Consider the following 19,661-nt stretch of genomic DNA (forward strand, 5'->3'; position numbering starts at 1 on the left):
TTACTGCAATTGTCGTGTCTCCAACTAGTCGCAGGCTGTCGCAGCCCAGCTTTCCCTCACCAGGTAGGGAAGTAGAGGAAGCCTCACGGAAACTGACTTGAGAAGGGTTCGCGACGGCTTTGTGATACCAGTGACGCATTTGCGGCTATTTTCAGAGAAATTCTGTCGAATGAATTTTTTGAACATGTTCAAAATTTCAGCGACGAAGGAGTGACACTTTGCGACTCATGCAAGGAAATTGAGAAGCCCCGCGAATGTTTCAAGACACTTTTGAAGCTCTCTCGCGAATGACGTTCGCAATTTGTTGCAAGCTGTCGCAGCCCAGTGAGATACTAGCTTAATTGCAAAACTGTTCATGACAACTGCAGTCCTAAAGTTAGCAAGTCAACTGTAGTCCTCAGCCATAAAAGCATTACTGTAAGTGTCCAGAGCGTCCTCCAGGTGTGACTTTCAACTGTCCACATGGGGCCGTCCTCCACAGGAGCGATGCGATGAGACTCCAACCAGACACAGGGCACCAGGATGGATCAGGCAGGTCTGAGGAGCAGAAGAGGTCAGCATCTCGATCCCAGGGTTGACATGTAACTCAGAGGGACAGATTTTATATTAACCTAACCACATGTCTTTAGATTGTTGGGGAAACTGGAGCACCCGGAAGAAACCCATGCAGACACGGGGACAACATGCAAACTCCACACAGAAAGGCCCTCATCAGCCACCGGGCTCAAACCCAGAACCTTCTTGTTGTGAGGCGACAGTGCTAACCACTACACCATCATGTTGCCATAATTATGACTTTTTATCTCATAATAATTGCTTAATAGGTATCTCATAATTATGATTTCCATCCATCCATTATCTGTAGCTGCTTATCCTGTTCTACAGGGTCACAGGCAAGCTGGAGCCTATCCCAGCTGACTATGGGCGAGAGGCGGGGTACACCCTAAACAAGTCACCAGGTCATCGCAGGGCCGACACACAGAGACAAACAACCATTCACACTCACATTCACACCTACGGTCAATTTAGAGCCACCAATTAGCCTAACCTGCATGTCTTTGGACTGTGGGGGAAACCAGAGCACCAGGAGGAAACCCACACAGACACGGGGAGAACATGCAAACTCCACACAGAAAGGCCCCCGTCAGCCGCTGAGGTCAAACCCAGAACCTGCTTGCTGTGAGGCGACAGTGCTAACCACTACACCACCGTGCCACCATAATTATGACTTTTTATCTCATAATTATGACTTCCATCCATCCATCCATTATCCGTAACCACTTATCCTGTACAGGGTCGCAGGCAAGCTGGGGCCTATCCCAGCTGACTATGGGCGAGAGGCGGGGTACACCCTGGACAAGTCGCCAGATCATCGCAGGGCTGACACATAGAGACAAACAACCATTCACACTCACATTCACACCTATGGTCAATTTAGAGCCATCAATTAGCCTAACCTGCATGTCTTTGGACTGTGGGGGAAACTGAACATGCAACAGTGCTCATCACTACACCATCGTACCACCATAATTTTGACTTTTTATCTCATAATAATCGCTTAGTAGGTGTCTCATAATTGTGACTTGCTATCTCATAATAATCAGAGGTGGACAGTAACAAAGTACATTTACTTGAGTACTGTACTTAAGTACACTTTTTAAGTATCTGTACTTTACTTGAGTATTTTTTTTGGAAACTTATGACTTTAACTTCACTACATTTGAAAGTCAAATATCGTACTTTTTACTGCACTACATTTCTATCAAGGTCCTCGTTACTTGATACTATGAAATGGATTTGAAAATGGATGTTTTTTTTTTTTTCTAAAACATGACTGGTTTTTTCACAGGTGACACTGAGACAGTCTATCACTAAGGTCAGGTCACGTTCATAGACTGGATAAAATCAAGCTCAATGATTTCTCAACAGCATTATTTGAACACAATCAGTTGATGGCAGAACGAAAGGAGGCGGCTCTTCTGGAGAATGTACACACCCACAGCCATACATAGAACCCATGTTTCAGTTTTCTGAAAGGATTAAAGATACATGTTGTTTTAAATGTTTGCTTTGTTTGTCAAAAACGAACCACATCACAGCCTACAAAAACTCGACGTCCAATCTGCGGAAGCATATTGAGATATATAAACGTTTTATTCCAAGAGAAAGCTTGCAATGAAGTTGTCTGTGCTTTTAGAGCTAGCGATAATGTTGCAAATGTAGCTATGCAGTCTGGTTAGTCAAAAAGATTCTCAACAGATTCTCAACTGGATTGAGATCTGGCCTTTGATTAGGCCATTTCAAGACATTTAAATGATTTACACAACATGCCTGCCACTTTATAGGTGAAAATTGTTTGTTTATTGTGACACAAACAAAAATTAAGATGAAAAAAAAAACCCAGAAATCTGGAGTGTGCATAGGTATTCAACCCCCCCCCCCCCCCCCAAAAAAAAGGCAATACTTTGTCAAGCCACCTTTTGCTGCAATTACAGCTGCAAGTCTCTTGGGGTATGTCTCTATTAGCTTAGCACATCTAGCCACTGGGATTTTTGCCCATTCCTCAAGGCAAAACTGCTCCAACTCCTTCAAGTTAGATGGGTTGTGTTGGTGTACAGGAATCTTCAAGTTATGCCACAGATTCTCAATTGGATTGAGGTCTGGGCTTTGATGAGGCCATTCCAAGATATTTAAATGTTTCCCTTTAAACTGCTCCAGTGTAGCTTTAGCAGTATGTTTAGGGTCATTGTCCTGCTGGAACGTGAACCTTCGTCCCAGTCTCAAACCTCTGGCTGACTCAAACAGGTTTTCCTCCAGAATTGCCCTGTATTTAGTGCCATCCATCTTTCCTTCAATCCTGACCAGCTTTCCTGTTCCTGCAGGTGAAAAATATCCCACAGCATGATGCTGCCACCACCATGCTTCACTGTAGGAATGGTGTTCTCAGGGTGTTTGGCTTGTACCACACATGGTGTTTCCCATGATGGCCAAAAAGATCAATTTTAATCTCATTTGACAAGAGAACCTTCTTCCATGCGTTTGGGGAGTCTGCCACATGCTGCTGGGCAAACTCCAAACATGTTTTCTAAAGCAATTATTTTTTTTCTGGCCACTCTTCCATAAAGCCCCGCTCTGTGGAGTGTACGGCTTAAAGTGGTCCTATGGACAGATACTTCCATCTCCGCTGTGGATCTTTGCAGATCCTTCATTGTTATCTTTGGTGTCTTTGTTGCATCTTTGATTAATGCCCTCCTTGCCCGGTCTGTGAGTTTTGGTGGGCGGCCTTCTCTTGTCATGTTTGTAGTGGTGACATATTCTTTCCATGTTGCTATAATGGATTTAATGATGCTCCCTGGGATATTCAAAGTTTGGGATGTTTTTTTATAACCCAATCCTGATTTACATTTCTTCATAACTTTGTCTCTGACCTGTTTGGAGGCTCCTTGGTTTTCATGTTGCTTGTTTAGTAGTGCTGCAGAGTCAGGGTCCTTCCAGAACAGGTTGAGTTATAGAGATACCATGTGACACTTTGATTGCACACAGGTGGATCTTAATCAACTAATTATGTGACTGATGAAGTGAATTGGTTGGACCAGCTCTTATTTAGGGGTTTCATACGAAAGGGGGTGGATACTTATGCACACTCCAGATTTGTTTTTTCATCTTAATTATTGTTTGTGTCACAATAAAACAACAATTTGCACCTTTAAAGTGGTCGGCATGTTGTGTAAATCAAATGGTGCTAACCCTCCAAAAATCCATTTTAATTCCAGCTTGTAAAGCAACAAAACAGGACAAACAGCAAGTGGGATGAATACTTTTGCAAGACACTGTATATTCTCATTATTATGAAATACTATGTGACTTTTTTCATTTGGTGTAAATGGGCTTCCATACAGGTGATATGGAGGAATTTTTTTGTTTGTTTGTTTGTTTTTTAAAGGTCCTGTGCACAAAAATCATATGTGGGCACTTAGTCCATATTTAACATCTTGAAGGACTTAGATATTGTGCAACACATAGCGTAATGGCTGCTGTTATTGTTTTGTTTTTTCTTTTCCCTGTGAATCTTTATTAGAAATTATTTTTGTCTTAAACAACATTCGGCCTAATGATGTCTGACAAATATATGGATAGTCCAGGGTGAAATCATAGCTTAGCGTCAGTGCCCAGTCCATTGCAGGGCACCATGCAGACACAAATTTATGTTAATCTCGAGTAGCCAATCCACTAACTGGTGTGCTTTTGGAAGGAAGGAGGAAACCGGAGAACCCAGGGGACCACAGGAAAAAACATGTGAAACTCGATGCAGACAGTAAGCACAGGATTATAAGTAGTGAACACCGCTGTGTGCCGACCTGCAGCTGATTTTTAACTTTGCCAAAATACTGGCAGTGAAGTTGACCCAAGTATTATCAGTGCAAAAAATACTTTGGTTTGCTCAAAATATCTACTTTGCATACTGAATTGTTGCACAAAAATAACACTGTACGTGTCGGGCCTCCCTAATGCTCTTGCGCCTGAAATCACACTCTAAAATCTAGTGGAAAATCTTCCCAGAAGAGTGGAGATTTTTATGACAGCAAAGGGAGGCATAAATCTGCAAGAGGATATTCAACAAGCACCTATGGATGTGATGGTCTGGTACCACAAACGTTTGGCCATAGAATGTACATAATACAGTAAAAGGCTATCCTCTGCCATATGTAATGCCACTTATGCCCTCAAGTGACCTTATTTGAGTAACATCAGAGGAATCCAATGGACCAAATATTTTTGACTGACCATAATGCTTTAGTGAAGATTAAAGAGACACAACCCTAAAACATAATTGCAGGGGGCGTCGTGGCTCAGGCGCCATACCATAAATCCGGGGACCTGGGTTCGATTCTGACCCGAGGTCATTTCCTGATCCCTCCCTGTCTCTCTCTCCCACTCATTTCCTGTCCTATCCAATAAAGGTGAAAAAAATCTTTAAAAAACCCCCCATACTTGTAGATATGCCTTGGATCACATCAGGAGATCATGTGATCATTTACCTGCCGGGGCACTCTATAGAATGTCCTTACACAGCACACTGAAGAACTGCAGAAGGGTTCTTCCATCATCGTCTATTTTTCTTACTGTCAAATGTTTTCCTTTTTCCATACCTCCACATCCATGTTTAAACAGTTGTCTTGCCAGAAGCTGGAATTTAACCCATTAATAGGGTCAAAGTTCAAATGCCTCCATTAAAAAAGACAAACAAAAGCACAACACACAAAGCATCACACAGCTGACAGAAGCAGACAAGCTCAGCTGGACCTCACCCTTGATGTGCTGAGCCTGTGCTCCCAAAAATAACACAGCCAGTCGGTGATATTCAAGTTTATAGTCAAAATGACTTTGTTTATTCAAGTGACATAAGGATATAACACGTCATAGTTTCATTATAATTTATTAGATTATAAAAGGTAGTATTCATTCACAGTTCATTTAAAAAAATAAAAAAAACATGCCAGTTGTATGCTAATACACACGCTAAAGTCCTTTTCTCCGGGAGGGTTTTTTGCGCCGGATGATGTCATTGATCCATGTGATGTAATTGATGACTTTGGTGTAGACACCTGGTTTCCCTGTTCGTCCACAACCATCACCCCAACTAATGATGCCATAGAGAAAACTCACATCGTTACACACACATGCCAGAGGCCCGCCGGAGTCTCCCTAAACACACACACACAAACACTTGTTTGAATTTATGGGAAAAGTGAAATTTTAATTTGTTATACCTTTAACATGCTACACTGGTACAGATAATGAAATTACAAAATAAATACCTGATGAAATTAAAAAAGACTTTAATATTATTACATCTTGTTTACATACAGTACCAGTTAAAGGTTTGGACACAAATTATAATTCAATATTTTTCTTTATTTTTATTAATTAAGTCACTTCATGTCTTAAAGTAATGGTGGATGTTGTTTCTCTTTACTTAGTTGAGCGGTTCTTGAAATAATATGGATTACTACAGTTGTGGTGTGGAATAGGGCTGTTTACTGTATTTTTATTATTTACTATTTATTGTTTGATCTCAAAGGCATTAAGAAGGCAAGAAATTAATCCACTAATTAACTTTTGACGAGGCACACTTGTTAATAGAAAAGCATCCCAGGTGACTACCTCACGAAGCTGGTTAAGATAATGCCAAGTGTGCAAAGCGTCATCAAGGTAAACGCTGGCTACTTTGAAGAATCTAATATATCAAACACTTTGGGTTTTTTTAAACTTTTTTTGCTTACCATATGATTCCATATATGTTCCATATGTTATTTCATTGTTTTGATGACTTTAGTATTGTTGTACTATGTAAAAAATCGTCAAAATACTGTGCAGAAAAACTAGTGCATGAGTAGAGGTGTGCAAACTTTTGAATGGTACTGTAAACTGAATATAAAATATTAATAGCAAAACAAGCAAAATTATATCAAAATGATATTAATAACTAGAAAGACACTCGGTAGAGTGTATACCTTTGCCAAGCCACACATTAAAATATCCAGATGTTTACTATGTTTCAGTGTTGTAGTCGAGTCACTAAACCTCGAGTCTGAGTCCAGTCTCGAGTCCCCAGTGTTCAAGTCCGAGTTAAGTCCGAGTCATTTGACGGTGGCTGTTTTAGCGCCATTAACATTAGTTTGTTCCTGAACATGACGTATGAACAGGTGAAGGTGCGTTCTCTTTATCAGGGAGTGTGAAGTATTCTGTCAGAGATGGTTGGGAGACGGATGTAAGTGCAGAAGGTGTGTTTATTAATACAAGTGAGGACAGGTAAACAATCCAGAACGGCAGTCAAAATCATAAAACGGTGAAACAGGCAATAGGTTGAGCGAGGCACAAACAGGCTATCGCAGACTCGGCAGAATCAAAGAGAAGAAACAGGAAATCAGGGATCAGCAAACCAACCAAAGAAATAAGGCTCGGTAATGTGTCAGCAACACAACACAATACTTTGCAAAGTGAGTACGTTTTCACAATTTTTATATTGGCGCACTGATTGCGCCTTAATCCTGTGCAGATGCAAGCCATTTATGGCGTGTGCGCTGTCCGGAGTGCGCCCAAGAATCTATCTGATGCACGAGCCAAGGCGCATAGGTGTGACACTCTTGTGCGAAATTAGTATAAAAATGAATGTAGATATAAATATCTGATGCCAAATTATTATGGCATGTTACAAAAAAAAATTAAGAAAAAATCAGAGTCCTTGTCTCCAATTTACGAGTCCTAATGCAGTTAAGGCACGAGTCAGAGTCCAAGTCATCAGTGCTCAAGTCCAAGTCGAGTCACAAGTTCTTAAAATTAGGGCATGAGTCAGACTTGAGTACTACAAGCCTGCTATGTTTACATACATACATGGATTTGCATCAAAATCTAATCAATTGTTCCTTGGCCCATGGCCCACCTTTCCTCCAACTTTCATCAAAATTTGTTCACTATTTTTTGAGTTAGGCCAAATAAAAAAATAGTGTGTTTCCGGTAACCTGACCGATCGAGAATTTCCGCGTTGAAATTGCCGACCGTAAAGTTTTTATTAGAAATTTCCCTCGATCTTTTAGTGTAAGTGGCGTTAGTTTGTCATAATTTTTTGTTTCAACGCATTCAAGTTGTGAAAGAAACGATAAAAAGTAAAATGTTTCGCCACTTCTATCAGCCCTCCTCCATAAACATGGAAGCGCACTTGTATACTGAAGGAGGAAGGGAAAACTGAGCCGAGCCGCCATTTTGAATCCTCATTCAAGGCTGTAATGCAAATTGCTTCCTGTTCAGTATACAAGTGCACTTCCATGGCAGGGAAAAACACTACATTTTACCGCCTATGTAGTCCCCTATTTATACAAATAGGAGTCATTCAGGATTCAGCCATGTTTGTGTTCGGTGTTTTTGCTCGACCCAAGTTCTACAGTAGGCTAGGCTAGGCCGTCTGCTTTTAATGGAAGTAGCCTAGCCTAGGACGTTATTTTCACGTTATTTCTAGGTGTTTTCACGTTATTACATGAAAATATCATGAAATATCGCTTCCGTAGATCATAACTCAAACTCTCGCGATATTTTTTTTATTCGTTTAAAGATTTAAAACACTTTTATTTTATTATGATGTGTGGTATAAAGGATTCTGTGCCAAAATACTATTTTGTAAGATGTTTACTTGTGTTAATTTTTTCGAACAAAATAAAAAAAAAATTAAGAAAAAAAAAACTTTTTCCTACCTACCGACCTTATTTTAGTATTTCATGTTACCAGAAAAACACTTTTTTTTTTTTTTGGCCTTATGTTAAGAACGGAGAAACAAACAAACAGAGGTGGAAAAATAACCTCCAAGAAAGTTAGCGAGGCAGTAAAGAGAAAACAAAATCAGTCAGTCTAACAAACAATGTCTGTCTGTCTGTCTACACACACCACACACAGGGTTAGTCAAAATTATGTTAACACTTAAATGGTCGAAACCATTTATTCACAAAACATACATCATATGCGCAAGATGATTTACAGGACAGTCTCAACCTGTTCACCATCGTGTTCAACACACAAAACCAGCGAATAGCAGTACCATTTAAAGAATAACAAAAATAAGAATGGGTGGCACGGTGGTGTAGTGGTTAGCGCTGTCGCCTCACAGCAAGAAGGTCCGGGTTCGAGCCCCGTGGCCGGCGAGGGCCTTTCTGTGCGGAGTTTGCATGTTCTCCCCGTGTCCGCATGGGTTTCCTCCGGGTGCTCCGGTTTCCCCCACAGTCCAAAGACATGCAGGTTAGGTTAACTGGTGACTCTAAATTGAGCGTAGGTGTGAATGTGAGTGTGAATGGTTGTCTGTGTCTATGTGTCAGCCCTGTGATGACCTGGCGACTTGTCCAGGGTGTACCCCGCCTTTCGCCCGTAGTCAACTGGGATAGGCTCCAGCTTGCCTGCGACCCTGTAGGACAGGATAAAGCGGCTACAGATAATGAGATGAGAAAAATAAGAATAATAAGTGGTAATTTTGACTAACCCTGAATACACACACACACACACACACACATATATACACACACACACACACACATATATATATATATATATATATATATATCCAGACAAACCCATTCTAATCTGTCCCACACTGTCTTCTTCAATTTCTGGCTTGGAGATCGAGATTTTGTTCACTTCTTTAATGTTTTGATAAAATACTGACTATTAATCCTCTAAACATTGGTCTAGAGTTTTTCTACGTAACGTTTCTTCCAATCTTCAACTGTTCAGCTTTGGTGTGACTGCATTCTGAGCTGCACTTCTGTTCACAACAGTAGTAAAGTGTGCTTATTTGAGTTACTACAGACTTCCTCTCTACTTAGACCAGTCTGGCCATTCTATTCAGAACTCTCGCCTCAAAAAGCATCTCCACCTGCAAAACTGCTGCTCACAGGATACTTTTTTTTCCACACTGATTCTGTATAAACTATCAAGAGTATTGTGTGCAAAAATCACAAGAGATAAACAGTTTCTGAAATCCACAAACCGACATCTGGCACCGATTGTATAATGATGCCATGGGTAAAACCCATCTTTGAATTCCCACTCCATCCCCATTCTGATGTCACATATGAACATTAATTTAAGCTCTTGACCTGTATCTGCATTGCTACGCTTCCACATAACCAGCTGACTGGATAATTGCATGAATAACCAGGGTGTAGGTGTTCCTATTAAAATGGCCAGTGATTGTACGTTCACTGCAGGGCTTTTGGAACGACTTAAACTGGGTCAGTTTTACCAAAGCAATCGTTAAAGTGTAGCTAAACGTTATGCAACTGTTAATATTGTACCAGCGTTTATCAGCTGAAATCCCAGGCCCAGGCAGAGGCCAGCTTATTTTTCCATACATTTGTTTAAAGTTCCCCTTTCTGTTTTCATGTTTCCGTTTCCGGTTGAGAATACGCGGTGCACATTTTAGCTGCCGCTTCTCAGTGGAGCTTTTTAGTTTTCTTTTTTACCCCCCTTTGTTTTTCTTTTTGTGTAGTCTGATGTTTGCTCTTTGTTTGAATGTTTTTTGTTTGAGTGTTTTGTCCGCCGTTTATGGTGTAGCTCCGGACCCAATTTTGGGTGTTGGTTTCCTTCAGGCCTTGGTCCGCCATGGCTGATGCCTGTGCTCCTTGCTATGGACTGCAGTGAGATCGTTGCTCTTTTTAACATCGGTGTTGTCCAGCGCTCTGTGTGGCAGTGCTTCTGTGCTTGGTACGGTGTTCCGAGCGATGTTGCTCGGTGGCATCGCGGCGGTGTGGGATTTATCTTTGTGCATCTTTTGGTGGGACTGTGGGTAGCTACACCATTGAAATTACATCCTGACTGTCAGTCCTGCGTGCCTTGGCGTGTGCACCTGAAGGCGCACCTTGGGCTGCGTGCGCGCCGAGTGAGCTACAGCACACGCGCCGTAAACAAGGCACACCTGTTTTCAATCAGTGAACTATGTTGGGCTATTTAAGGACTGCGCTGATGGTCATGCGATGCGAAGTATTACGTCACGTTCCGTGCGCATTACCGAGCCTTGTTTCCCGTATTTCTGATTTTCCTGGTTTCTCGACTCCTGTTCCTGGTTCTACAACCCCGATTCCCAGGGCTTAATTTGAGCCGGAACAAGACGGAACAAGATCCAGAACTTCCGTCGTTGGATCCGGCAGCTATTTTCATTTCATTCGGTGTTCCGGCAGCTATTAAATGGATCAGATCACCTCCGTGACCATCACAAAGGGGAAAAAAATCAAACAATAAATTAAATAAATAAGTAAATAAAATTTGTTTAGTGTTCGGTTTTGATTTTGATAACTGTTGTTGATTTCTCTCCTATGACATCCACAAAATCTATGCAGAAGAGGGTGTGTGTGTGTATACTTCCGCTCAACAGAACATCGGGTTTTTTGTAGCCGTTAGCTTGCGCTGTGGAAAAAATGGCAAAAAAACAAAAAACAAGAAAGCTTACTAAAATTTTTCAAAGTCCCAGGACAGCTGGATCCTAAACGACCTAAAATGGACGACATTGGACACAGTGACACTGCACCAGCTGCAAGTGCACCAGTCTCCAACTTGTTTTGTAAACCCTTTATTTCTTAACTATTACTTGAATTGATTGCACTTATGTTTGCTGGCACTGCTTTTATACTTGAAATATGCTTGAAATCCTAGGCTATGCTTTTAAATACCCTACTTAAATCCTTAAAATGAGTCATTTAACTCATGTCTTGTGTGATCTGATCTCCAATGGTAAAATAAACCGGTTGTGATATGAGTACAGTCTGTTATTTTAGAAGATAAATTTAATATATAATTTAATATATATGGCACTCACGAAAATGTATTTGAAAATATGTGGCTTTCATGGCTCTCTCAGCCAAAAAGGTTCTCAACTCCTGCCTTAACGTACTGTATGTGTGGAGAGCGAGAGTGAACTTGAGTATCTGTTTGGAGAACATAATGAGCGTTGTCCATTGTTGTCCAGGATTTGATAACTGGTGCTGTTGCAATACATGTCATGCAATAGGCGTGTGTGCGTAAAGTTATAGTAAACCGCCACCCGCCTTTTTTTTTTTTTTGAGTCGCCGGACCCACCCACCTCCTGCGTTCCGGGACCTCCCACTTCACAATAATTTACAATAATTTACAAATTTCAAAAACTGATATTGTATTCACAATAGAACATAGACAACATATCAAATGCCGAAAGTAAGGCATTTTGAAATTTCATGCCAAATATTGGCTCATTTGAAATTTCATGACAGCAACACATCTCAAAAAAGTTGGGACAGGGGCAATAAGAGACTGGAAAAGTTAAAAGGTACAAAAAAGGAATAGCTGGAGAACCAAATTGCAACTCATTAAGTCAATTGGCAATAGGTCATTAACATGCCTGGGTATAAAAAGAGCATCTTGGAGTGGCAGCGGCTCTCAGAAGTAAAGATGGGAAGAGGATCACCAATCCCCCTAATTCTGCGCCGACAAATAGTGGAGCAATATCAGAAAGGAGTTCGACAGTGTAAAATTGCAAAGAGTTTGAACATATCATCATCTACAGTGCATAATATCATCAAAAGATTCAGAGAATCTGGAAGAATCTCTGTGCGTAAGGGTCAAGGCCGGAAAACCATACTGGGTGCCCGTGATCTTCGGGCCCTTAGACGGCACTGCATCACATACAGGCATGCTTCTGTATTGGAAATCACAAAATGGGCTCAGGAATATTTCCAGAGAACATAATCTGTGAACACAATTCACCGTGCCATCCGCTGTTTCCAGCTAAAACTCTATAGTTCAAAGAAGAAGCCGTATCTAAACATGATCCAGAAGCGCAGATGTCTTCTCTGGGCCAAGGCTCATTTAAAATGGACTGTGGCAAAGTGGAAAACTGTTCTGTGGTCAGACGAACCAAAATTTGAAGTTCTTTATGGAAATCAGGGACGCCGTGTCATTTGGACTAAAGAGGAGAAGGACGACCCAAGTTATTATCAGCGCTCAGTTCAGAAGCCTGCATCTCTGATGGTATGGGGTTGCATTAGTGCGTGTGGCATGGGCAGCTTACACATCTGGAAAGACACCATCAATGCTGAAAGGTATATCCAGGTTCTAGAGCAACATATGCTCCCATCCAGACAACGTCTCTTTCAGGGAAGACCTTGCATCTTCCAACATGACAATGCCAAACCACATACTGCATCAATTACAGCATCATGGCTGCGTAGACGAAGGGTCCGGGTACTGAACTGGCCAGCCTGCAGTCCAGATCTTTCACCCATAGAAAACATTTGGCGCATCATAAAACGGAAGATACGACAAAAAAGACCTAAGACAGTTGAGCAACTAGAATCCTACATTAGACAAGAATGGGTTAACATTCCTATCCCTAAACTTGAGCAACTTGTCTCCTCAGTCCCCAGACGTTTACAGACTGTTGTAAAGAGAAAAGGGGATGTCTCACAGTGGTAAACATGGCCTTGTCCCAACTTTTTTGAGATGTGTTGTCATGAAATTTAAAATCACCTAATTTTTCTCTTTAAATGATACATTTTCTCAGTTTAAACATTTGATATGTCATCTATGTTCTATTCTGAATAAAATATGGAATTTTGAAACTTCCATATCATTGCATTCCATTTATATTTACAATTTGTACTTTGTCCCAACTTTTTTGGAATCGGGGTTGTAGTTCTCATTCTCGTTTTGCCTCCGATATCCCGTTCGCGCCTCGATCGACCTCTTGCCTGTTTTCCTGTTTATGACCTTGTCTGACGATTTGGACTGTTTGCTGTTGTGTGTGCTTTCCTGCACTTCCTGTACAGATCGCACTGTATTATAATAAACACTTCTGCATTTACATCTGCCTCTCTCGTGCACCCGACACTGACCCTCTTTTAGGGGACTTTTTTTTTTTTGTAATTGTAAAACAACCTTGGGTGTGAGAAAGGCGCTATATGAATTGAAATTATTATTATTTAAACACTCTTACTCTAGCTTTTTCTACAGAGCTTCAGTATGCTACTGCATTGGAAGATTATAGTTTGCTTACCTGACAAGCATCCACGCAGTTTTCACTACCTGCACACAGCATCCCCTTTCTCACCTCCGAGCCATACACTTCAGGAGAGGAACACTTCTCATCTGGAATAAGCTTCACAATTCCTTCTCTCAGCGACGAATATGAGTTTCCCTCTGACACACACACACACACACACACACACACACACACACACACACACACACAATTTAATAGTCGAGCAACCTATTTAGTAGTGCAGGTATAAATGTTTTATACATAAGAACAATGTGTGCGCGTGTGTGTTTACAAGTTAATTTAGCTTCATGTGTTGACAATGTACTTTCTGCAAACTGTATTTTTAAAAACAATACACTAGCATTATTCATTGTCATCTCTATCCACATCTGCAGTGTATGACTGAATAGCACAAGAATTTCTTCTGAACTGAGAAAAGAACCCGACATGTTTTCACTAGAAACTCAGTTACACCAGAAATCTAATCTTGCCATAGAATATTAAAATAGTTACTCCTGTACATTGCAATTTTAAACAAATGTCAGTCATGACACTTTAATACAAAATACTTAGGATCAGATAGACATGAGGAAATGTCTTGTTAAAACTGTTTTTTATGTTTTATCTTTGCCTATTTAAGGTATACAGTAGGAATAAAAGGACTTCTGATCATTACACAAAACAGAGTTTTTTATCCAAGTACGATTAGACCCTTCAGTAACATACACTCACCAGCCACTTTAATAGGAACTTGTTGTTGATTCTAAGATTCCTGTTTTTGGCTGCAGGAGTGGAACCCAATGTGGTCTTCTGCTGTTGCATGCTGAGATGCTTTTCTGCTCACCATGGTTGTAAAGAGTTGCTATGAGGTGTTATATCCTTCCTGGCAAAAAAGCTCGAACCAATCTGGCCATTTTCTTCTGACCTCTCTTACCAACAAAGCGTTTCCACCCACAGAACTGTCGCTCACTCAGTGTTTTTTTGTTTTTTGCACCATTCTGTGTAAACTCTAGAGAATGTTGTGTGTGAAAACCCCAGGAGATCAGCAGTTTCTGAAATACTCAAACCAGTTCATCTGGCACCAAGTGAAAGTCACACTTTGAGATCACAATGTTTCCTATTCTGATGTTTGAAGTGAACATTAACAGAAGCTCTTGATTTGTATCTGCATGATTTGATGCATCGTGCTGCTGTCAAGGGATCGGCTGATTAGAGAACTGCATACAACAGCAGGTGGATGGGTGTTCCTAATAAAGTGGCCATGAGTGTATAACATAACCACAACTTCCTTCCATCATCATACAGACTAGCTTAGCTCCCAAATACTAGCGGCTCCAACACTGCTAACGTGAAAGGCTTAGCTGGGACAGAGAATAAACAGAATTGATCACAAACTAGAAAAGCACTTGGAGAGCACAGACCTCCACCAAGAATCCTTTAAAAAAAAATCCGGGATCCAGAAGGTGATCCGGATCACCGCCAAAATTTAACGGATTGTAACTTGTGCCCAGTCACGCCTCTGGAAAAAATTTCAGAGCAATCCGTTCATTACTTTTTCCGTAATGTTGCTAACAGACAAACCAACAAACAAACAAACCAACGCTATCGAAAATATAACCTCCTTGGCGGAGGTAATAATAATAACTAGAATGCATTTCCAGAGAAAATGCGAAAGTGTGCTTGCTCAGGTGCGCCGCCATGGCGACCCGGCAAGAGAAGCGACCGCACGCCCACATGCCAAGTTTTGTGTCAACACACGAAAGTTTGGCCAAGACACAAGGCGGATTCTCATATGGAGATGACAGGCTGGCAAGGTTCTTTACAGGGACATCCCAGAGCATCACTAACATGAAAATGTAGATGTAATTCTAAATCCGTAAAGAGATGTGACCCAAAACACGTTTTTGCTCATTGTGGCGCCCCCTAGTGGCCAAATGACACCAAATTTGATGAGGGTACATGAACTGGTGCCGAAAGTCATCTCAACAAATATGGTCTTGATACGTCAAAGTGTTTCTGAGAAATGAGCCAAAATACGTTTTTGCTAATTGTGACGCCCTCTAGTGGCCAAATGACAACATATTTGATGAGGATAGTTTGGATGGTGTCCAAAGTCATGCCACTAAATATGGTCTTTATACGTCAAAGTGTTTCCATGATATGAGCTCACTTCCTGTTTGGTGGCTTCGCCATCGATTTTGATTGGCTGCCATCGATTTTGATTGGCTGCCATGGGCGAACGCTTCGACGTATGAGAGCGAAATGAATGTCATTCATTAGGCATGGACTGGAGATCATGTGTGCCAAGTTTCGTGATGATCGGACAAAATATGCGGCCAGGGTCACTCTACCTTCACTTTGGACAAAATTCAAAATGGCAGGAAATCTAATGAGGCGGAGAATGACGTCAAAGGATGTGTTGGAATCGTCTAGCTCCAAGGATTCCAATGACACCAGACTTATGAAAATCGGACATACGGATCAAAAGTTACGTGCATGAACGCATGTAAGACTGTGATCAGTTGGTGGCACTACAGCGTGAGACGTACCAACATGAAACTTGATGAAATCAATCAGGGTCCACTCCTCTATCAGTGTACCAAGTTTCATGACTTTACACCTTACGGTTTGACCTACAGAAGGAAAAATCTGTTTTTTGCATCGCGCACCCATGCATTTCAATGGGGAAAAAATTAATCCTTGAAAAAAATCCGGGATCCAGAAGGTGATCTGGATCACCGCCAAAATTTAATGGATTGTTACTTGTGCCCAGTCACACCTCTGGGAAAAATTTCAGAGCAATCCGTTCATTACTTTTTCCGTAATGTTGCTAACAGACAAACCAACAAACAAACAAACCAATGCTACCGAAAACATAACCTCCTTGGCGGAGGTAAAAACCTGAGCGTACTGTATATTGTAGACAGGATGGCTCGAAGCTAACGGTGATACATGATAAACAGCACATTCTACCCTGACCAAAGAGCAAAGCCTCAGCATCTTGTTTTCTATTGGCTCACAAAATGGAGGAACATGAATTCGCTGATCATAGTTCACCTAAATAAAGTTGTGAAGTGAAAGTGATGGTTTTCAGAGACATGCATGTCAGTTTTCTGTCTTACCATAGGAAGAGGTCAACAACTGTAACTGAAGTGCGCTCGAGAAAAATGCATTGCATGATGTTTACTGATGGACTTTAATAAACAACTGTCTTTGACTGTCATTATAAGTCAGCTTTGAGTTAACAGATTTTTTTTTTTTGGGAGCACTTTGAAAGAAAGCCTTTCAAAATTCCTGTCTGTAGGAAACCCACACATTACATGTACAAGACGATAAGCGAGATTACTTCTTTAATAACATCGCATTGCAGTTACATACAGTGGGGCAAAAAAGTATTTAGTCAGCCACCAATTGTGCAAGTTCTCCCACTTAAAGATGAGAAAGGCCTGTAATTTTCATCATAGGTCCACTTCAACTACGAGAGACAGAATGGGGGGAAAGAATCCAGGAAATCATATTGTAGGATTTTTAATGAATTAATTGGTAAATTCCTCAGTAAAATAAGTATTTGGTCACCTACAAACAAGCAAGATTTCTGGCTCTCACAGACCTGTAACTTCTTCTTTAAGAGGCTCCTCTGTCCTCCACTCGTTACCTGTATTAATGGCACCCGTTTGAACTCGTTATCAGTATAAAAGACACCTGTCCACAACCTCAAACAGTCACACTCCAAACTCCACTATGGCCAAGACCAAAGAGCTGTCAAAGGACACCAGAAACAAAATTGTAGACCTGCACCAGGCTGGGAAGACTGAATCTGCAATAGGTAAGCAGCTTGGTGTGAAGAAATCAACTGTGGGAGCAATTATTAGAAAATGGAAGACATACAAGACCACTGATAATCTCCCTCGATCTGGGGCTCCATGCAAGATCTCACCCCATGGGGTCAAAATGATCACAAGAACGGTGAGCAAAAATCCCAGAACCACACGGGGGGACCTAGTCAATGACCTGCAGAGAGCTGGGACCAAAGTAACAAAGGCTACCATCAGTAACACACTACGCCGCCAGGGACTCAAATCCTGCAGTGCCAGACGTGTCCCCCTGCTTAAGCCAGTACATGTCCAGGCCCATCTGAAGTTTGCTAGAGAGCATTTGGATGATCCAGAAGAGGATTGGGAGAATGTCATATGGTCAGATGAAACCAAAATAGAACTTTTTGGTAAAAACTCAACTTGTCGTGTTTGGAGGAGAAAGAATGCTGAGTTGCATCCAAAGAACACCATACCTACTGTGGAGCATGGGGGTGGAAACATCATGCTTTGGGGCTGTTTTTCTGCAAAGGGACCAGGACGACTGATCCGTGTAAAGGAAAGAATGAATGGGGCCATGTATCATGAGATTTTGAGTGAAAACCTCCTTCCATCAGCAAGGGCATTGAAGATGAAACGTGGCTGGGTCTTTCAGCATGACAATGATCCCAAACACACCGCCTGGGCAACGAAGGAGTGGCTTCGTAAGAAGCATTTCAAGGTCCTGGAGTGGCCTAGCCAGTCTCCAGATCTCAACCCCATAGAAAATCTTTGGAGGGAGCTGAAAGTCCGTGTTGCCCAGCGACAGCCCCAAAACATCACTGCTCTAGAGGAGATCTGCATGGAGGAATGGGCCAAAATACCAGCAACAGTGTGTGAAAACCTTGTGAAGACTTACAGAAAACATCTGACCTCTATCATTGCCAACAAAGGGTATATAACAAAGTATTGAGATGAACTTTTGTTATTGACCAAATACTTATTTTCCAACATAATTTGCAAATAAATTCTTTAAAAATCAGACAATGTGATTTTCTGGATTTTGTTCTCATTCTGTCTCTCATAGTTAAAGTGTACCTATGATGAAAATTACAGGCCTCTCTCATCTTTTTAAGTGGGAGAACTTGCACAATTGGTGACTGACTAAATACTTTATTGCCCCACTGTATGGTTGGGTTAAATGGAAGAAAAGCTGTGTGTGTGTGTGTGTGTGTGTGTGTGTGTGTGTGTGTGTGTACTTGCTACATATTGAGGACCGGAATATGTTTTGTTTTTTTACCAGCAGTGTTAGGACGTTTCCGGAAAGTGAGAACCTTTTGGCTGGTCCTCACTTTTTCAAACGGTTGTTTGAGGGTTAAGACTTAGTTTTAGGGTCAAGGTCAGAATGAGGTTTGGGTTAGGGTTAGGATAAGGGTTGGCGTTCGGGATTTAGTTTTGATGGTTAAGGTTCGGGTAAGGTGCAAGAGAATGCATTATGTCAATGAGTGTCCCCACAAAGATAGAAGTATAAGAGTGTGTGTACACTCACTCTCCTGCATGTGTCCCCAGCCTGTGATGGTGCAGCACATGTAATCTGGGAATATCATGGACTCATCCGGCAGACAGATCGGCCGAATGAACTTGTTTTTACGAGCGCAGCGCCCATTGACCTTCTTCAGCTTCACAAGGACTGGAAACCAGAAAACACACACTTTGTAATTAAATTTATCGCCTTCATAAAAAGGTCCAAAATCATTCAGGTAATGTGAGTGGTAAGGTGGTAGTTTAAAAGTGTAATTCAGCACAAAAATACTACATAATTTCACCTCACCTGCGCTTGTCATCTTCAACAGACACACTTTTACAAAAACTGCAGCATTTCAAAAATAACATCTACAGTATATCTGTGCTTGAATGTCATAACATTAACTGTATGACCATTACAGTTAGATTTCCTTGTCATGTGATAACAGTACACTAGTATATTATGTTAGGAATGAAACGTGGGTGGTCACATCACATCCTGGTATTTCATTCCCATTTTACCGCAGGAAATTGTCAACTGTTACAAATTTGATTTGATTTAAAAAACAAAACAAAACAAGGCGTCATACTTTTTGTCCATTTATAGTTTCATTTAATGTCCTGAAAAGTTCAGGAAACAAGTTAGTTCCTGTTCTCACTTATGTTATAGCAGCTATAAACAAGCTCTTCCTTCCCCAGTGTCTCTTTTCCTCTCTCTTAAACATAAAAAGGAAAAAATGCAGACCACAAAGCACAATGGCGGAAAATGCTAGCCAACTGACCCATTCAGGATT

General features: G+C 41.2%; 1 protein-coding gene across 2 annotated transcripts in view; it reads right to left on the reverse strand.

Moving 5' to 3' along the window:
- Positions 1 to 5,401: 5,401 nt before the first annotated feature.
- LOC132883408 (hepatocyte growth factor activator) overlaps positions 5,402 to 19,661 on the reverse strand; it is a 73,989-nt gene continuing 59,729 nt past the window's right edge. For both annotated transcript variants that reach the window (XM_060917016.1, XM_060917019.1), the window contains 3 exons: positions 18,893 to 19,033; positions 13,568 to 13,710; positions 5,402 to 5,706 (listed from right to left, as the gene is read on the reverse strand). In XM_060917016.1, the coding sequence (XP_060772999.1) occupies positions 5,521 to 5,706; positions 13,568 to 13,710; positions 18,893 to 19,033 (470 nt within the window). In that variant the 3' untranslated portion in view covers positions 5,402 to 5,520. The remainder of the gene's footprint in view (positions 5,707 to 13,567; positions 13,711 to 18,892; positions 19,034 to 19,661) is intronic.

Source organism: Neoarius graeffei, chromosome 3, assembly GCF_027579695.1.
Source record: "Neoarius graeffei isolate fNeoGra1 chromosome 3, fNeoGra1.pri, whole genome shotgun sequence".
Lineage (NCBI taxonomy): Eukaryota > Metazoa > Chordata > Actinopteri > Siluriformes > Ariidae > Neoarius > Neoarius graeffei.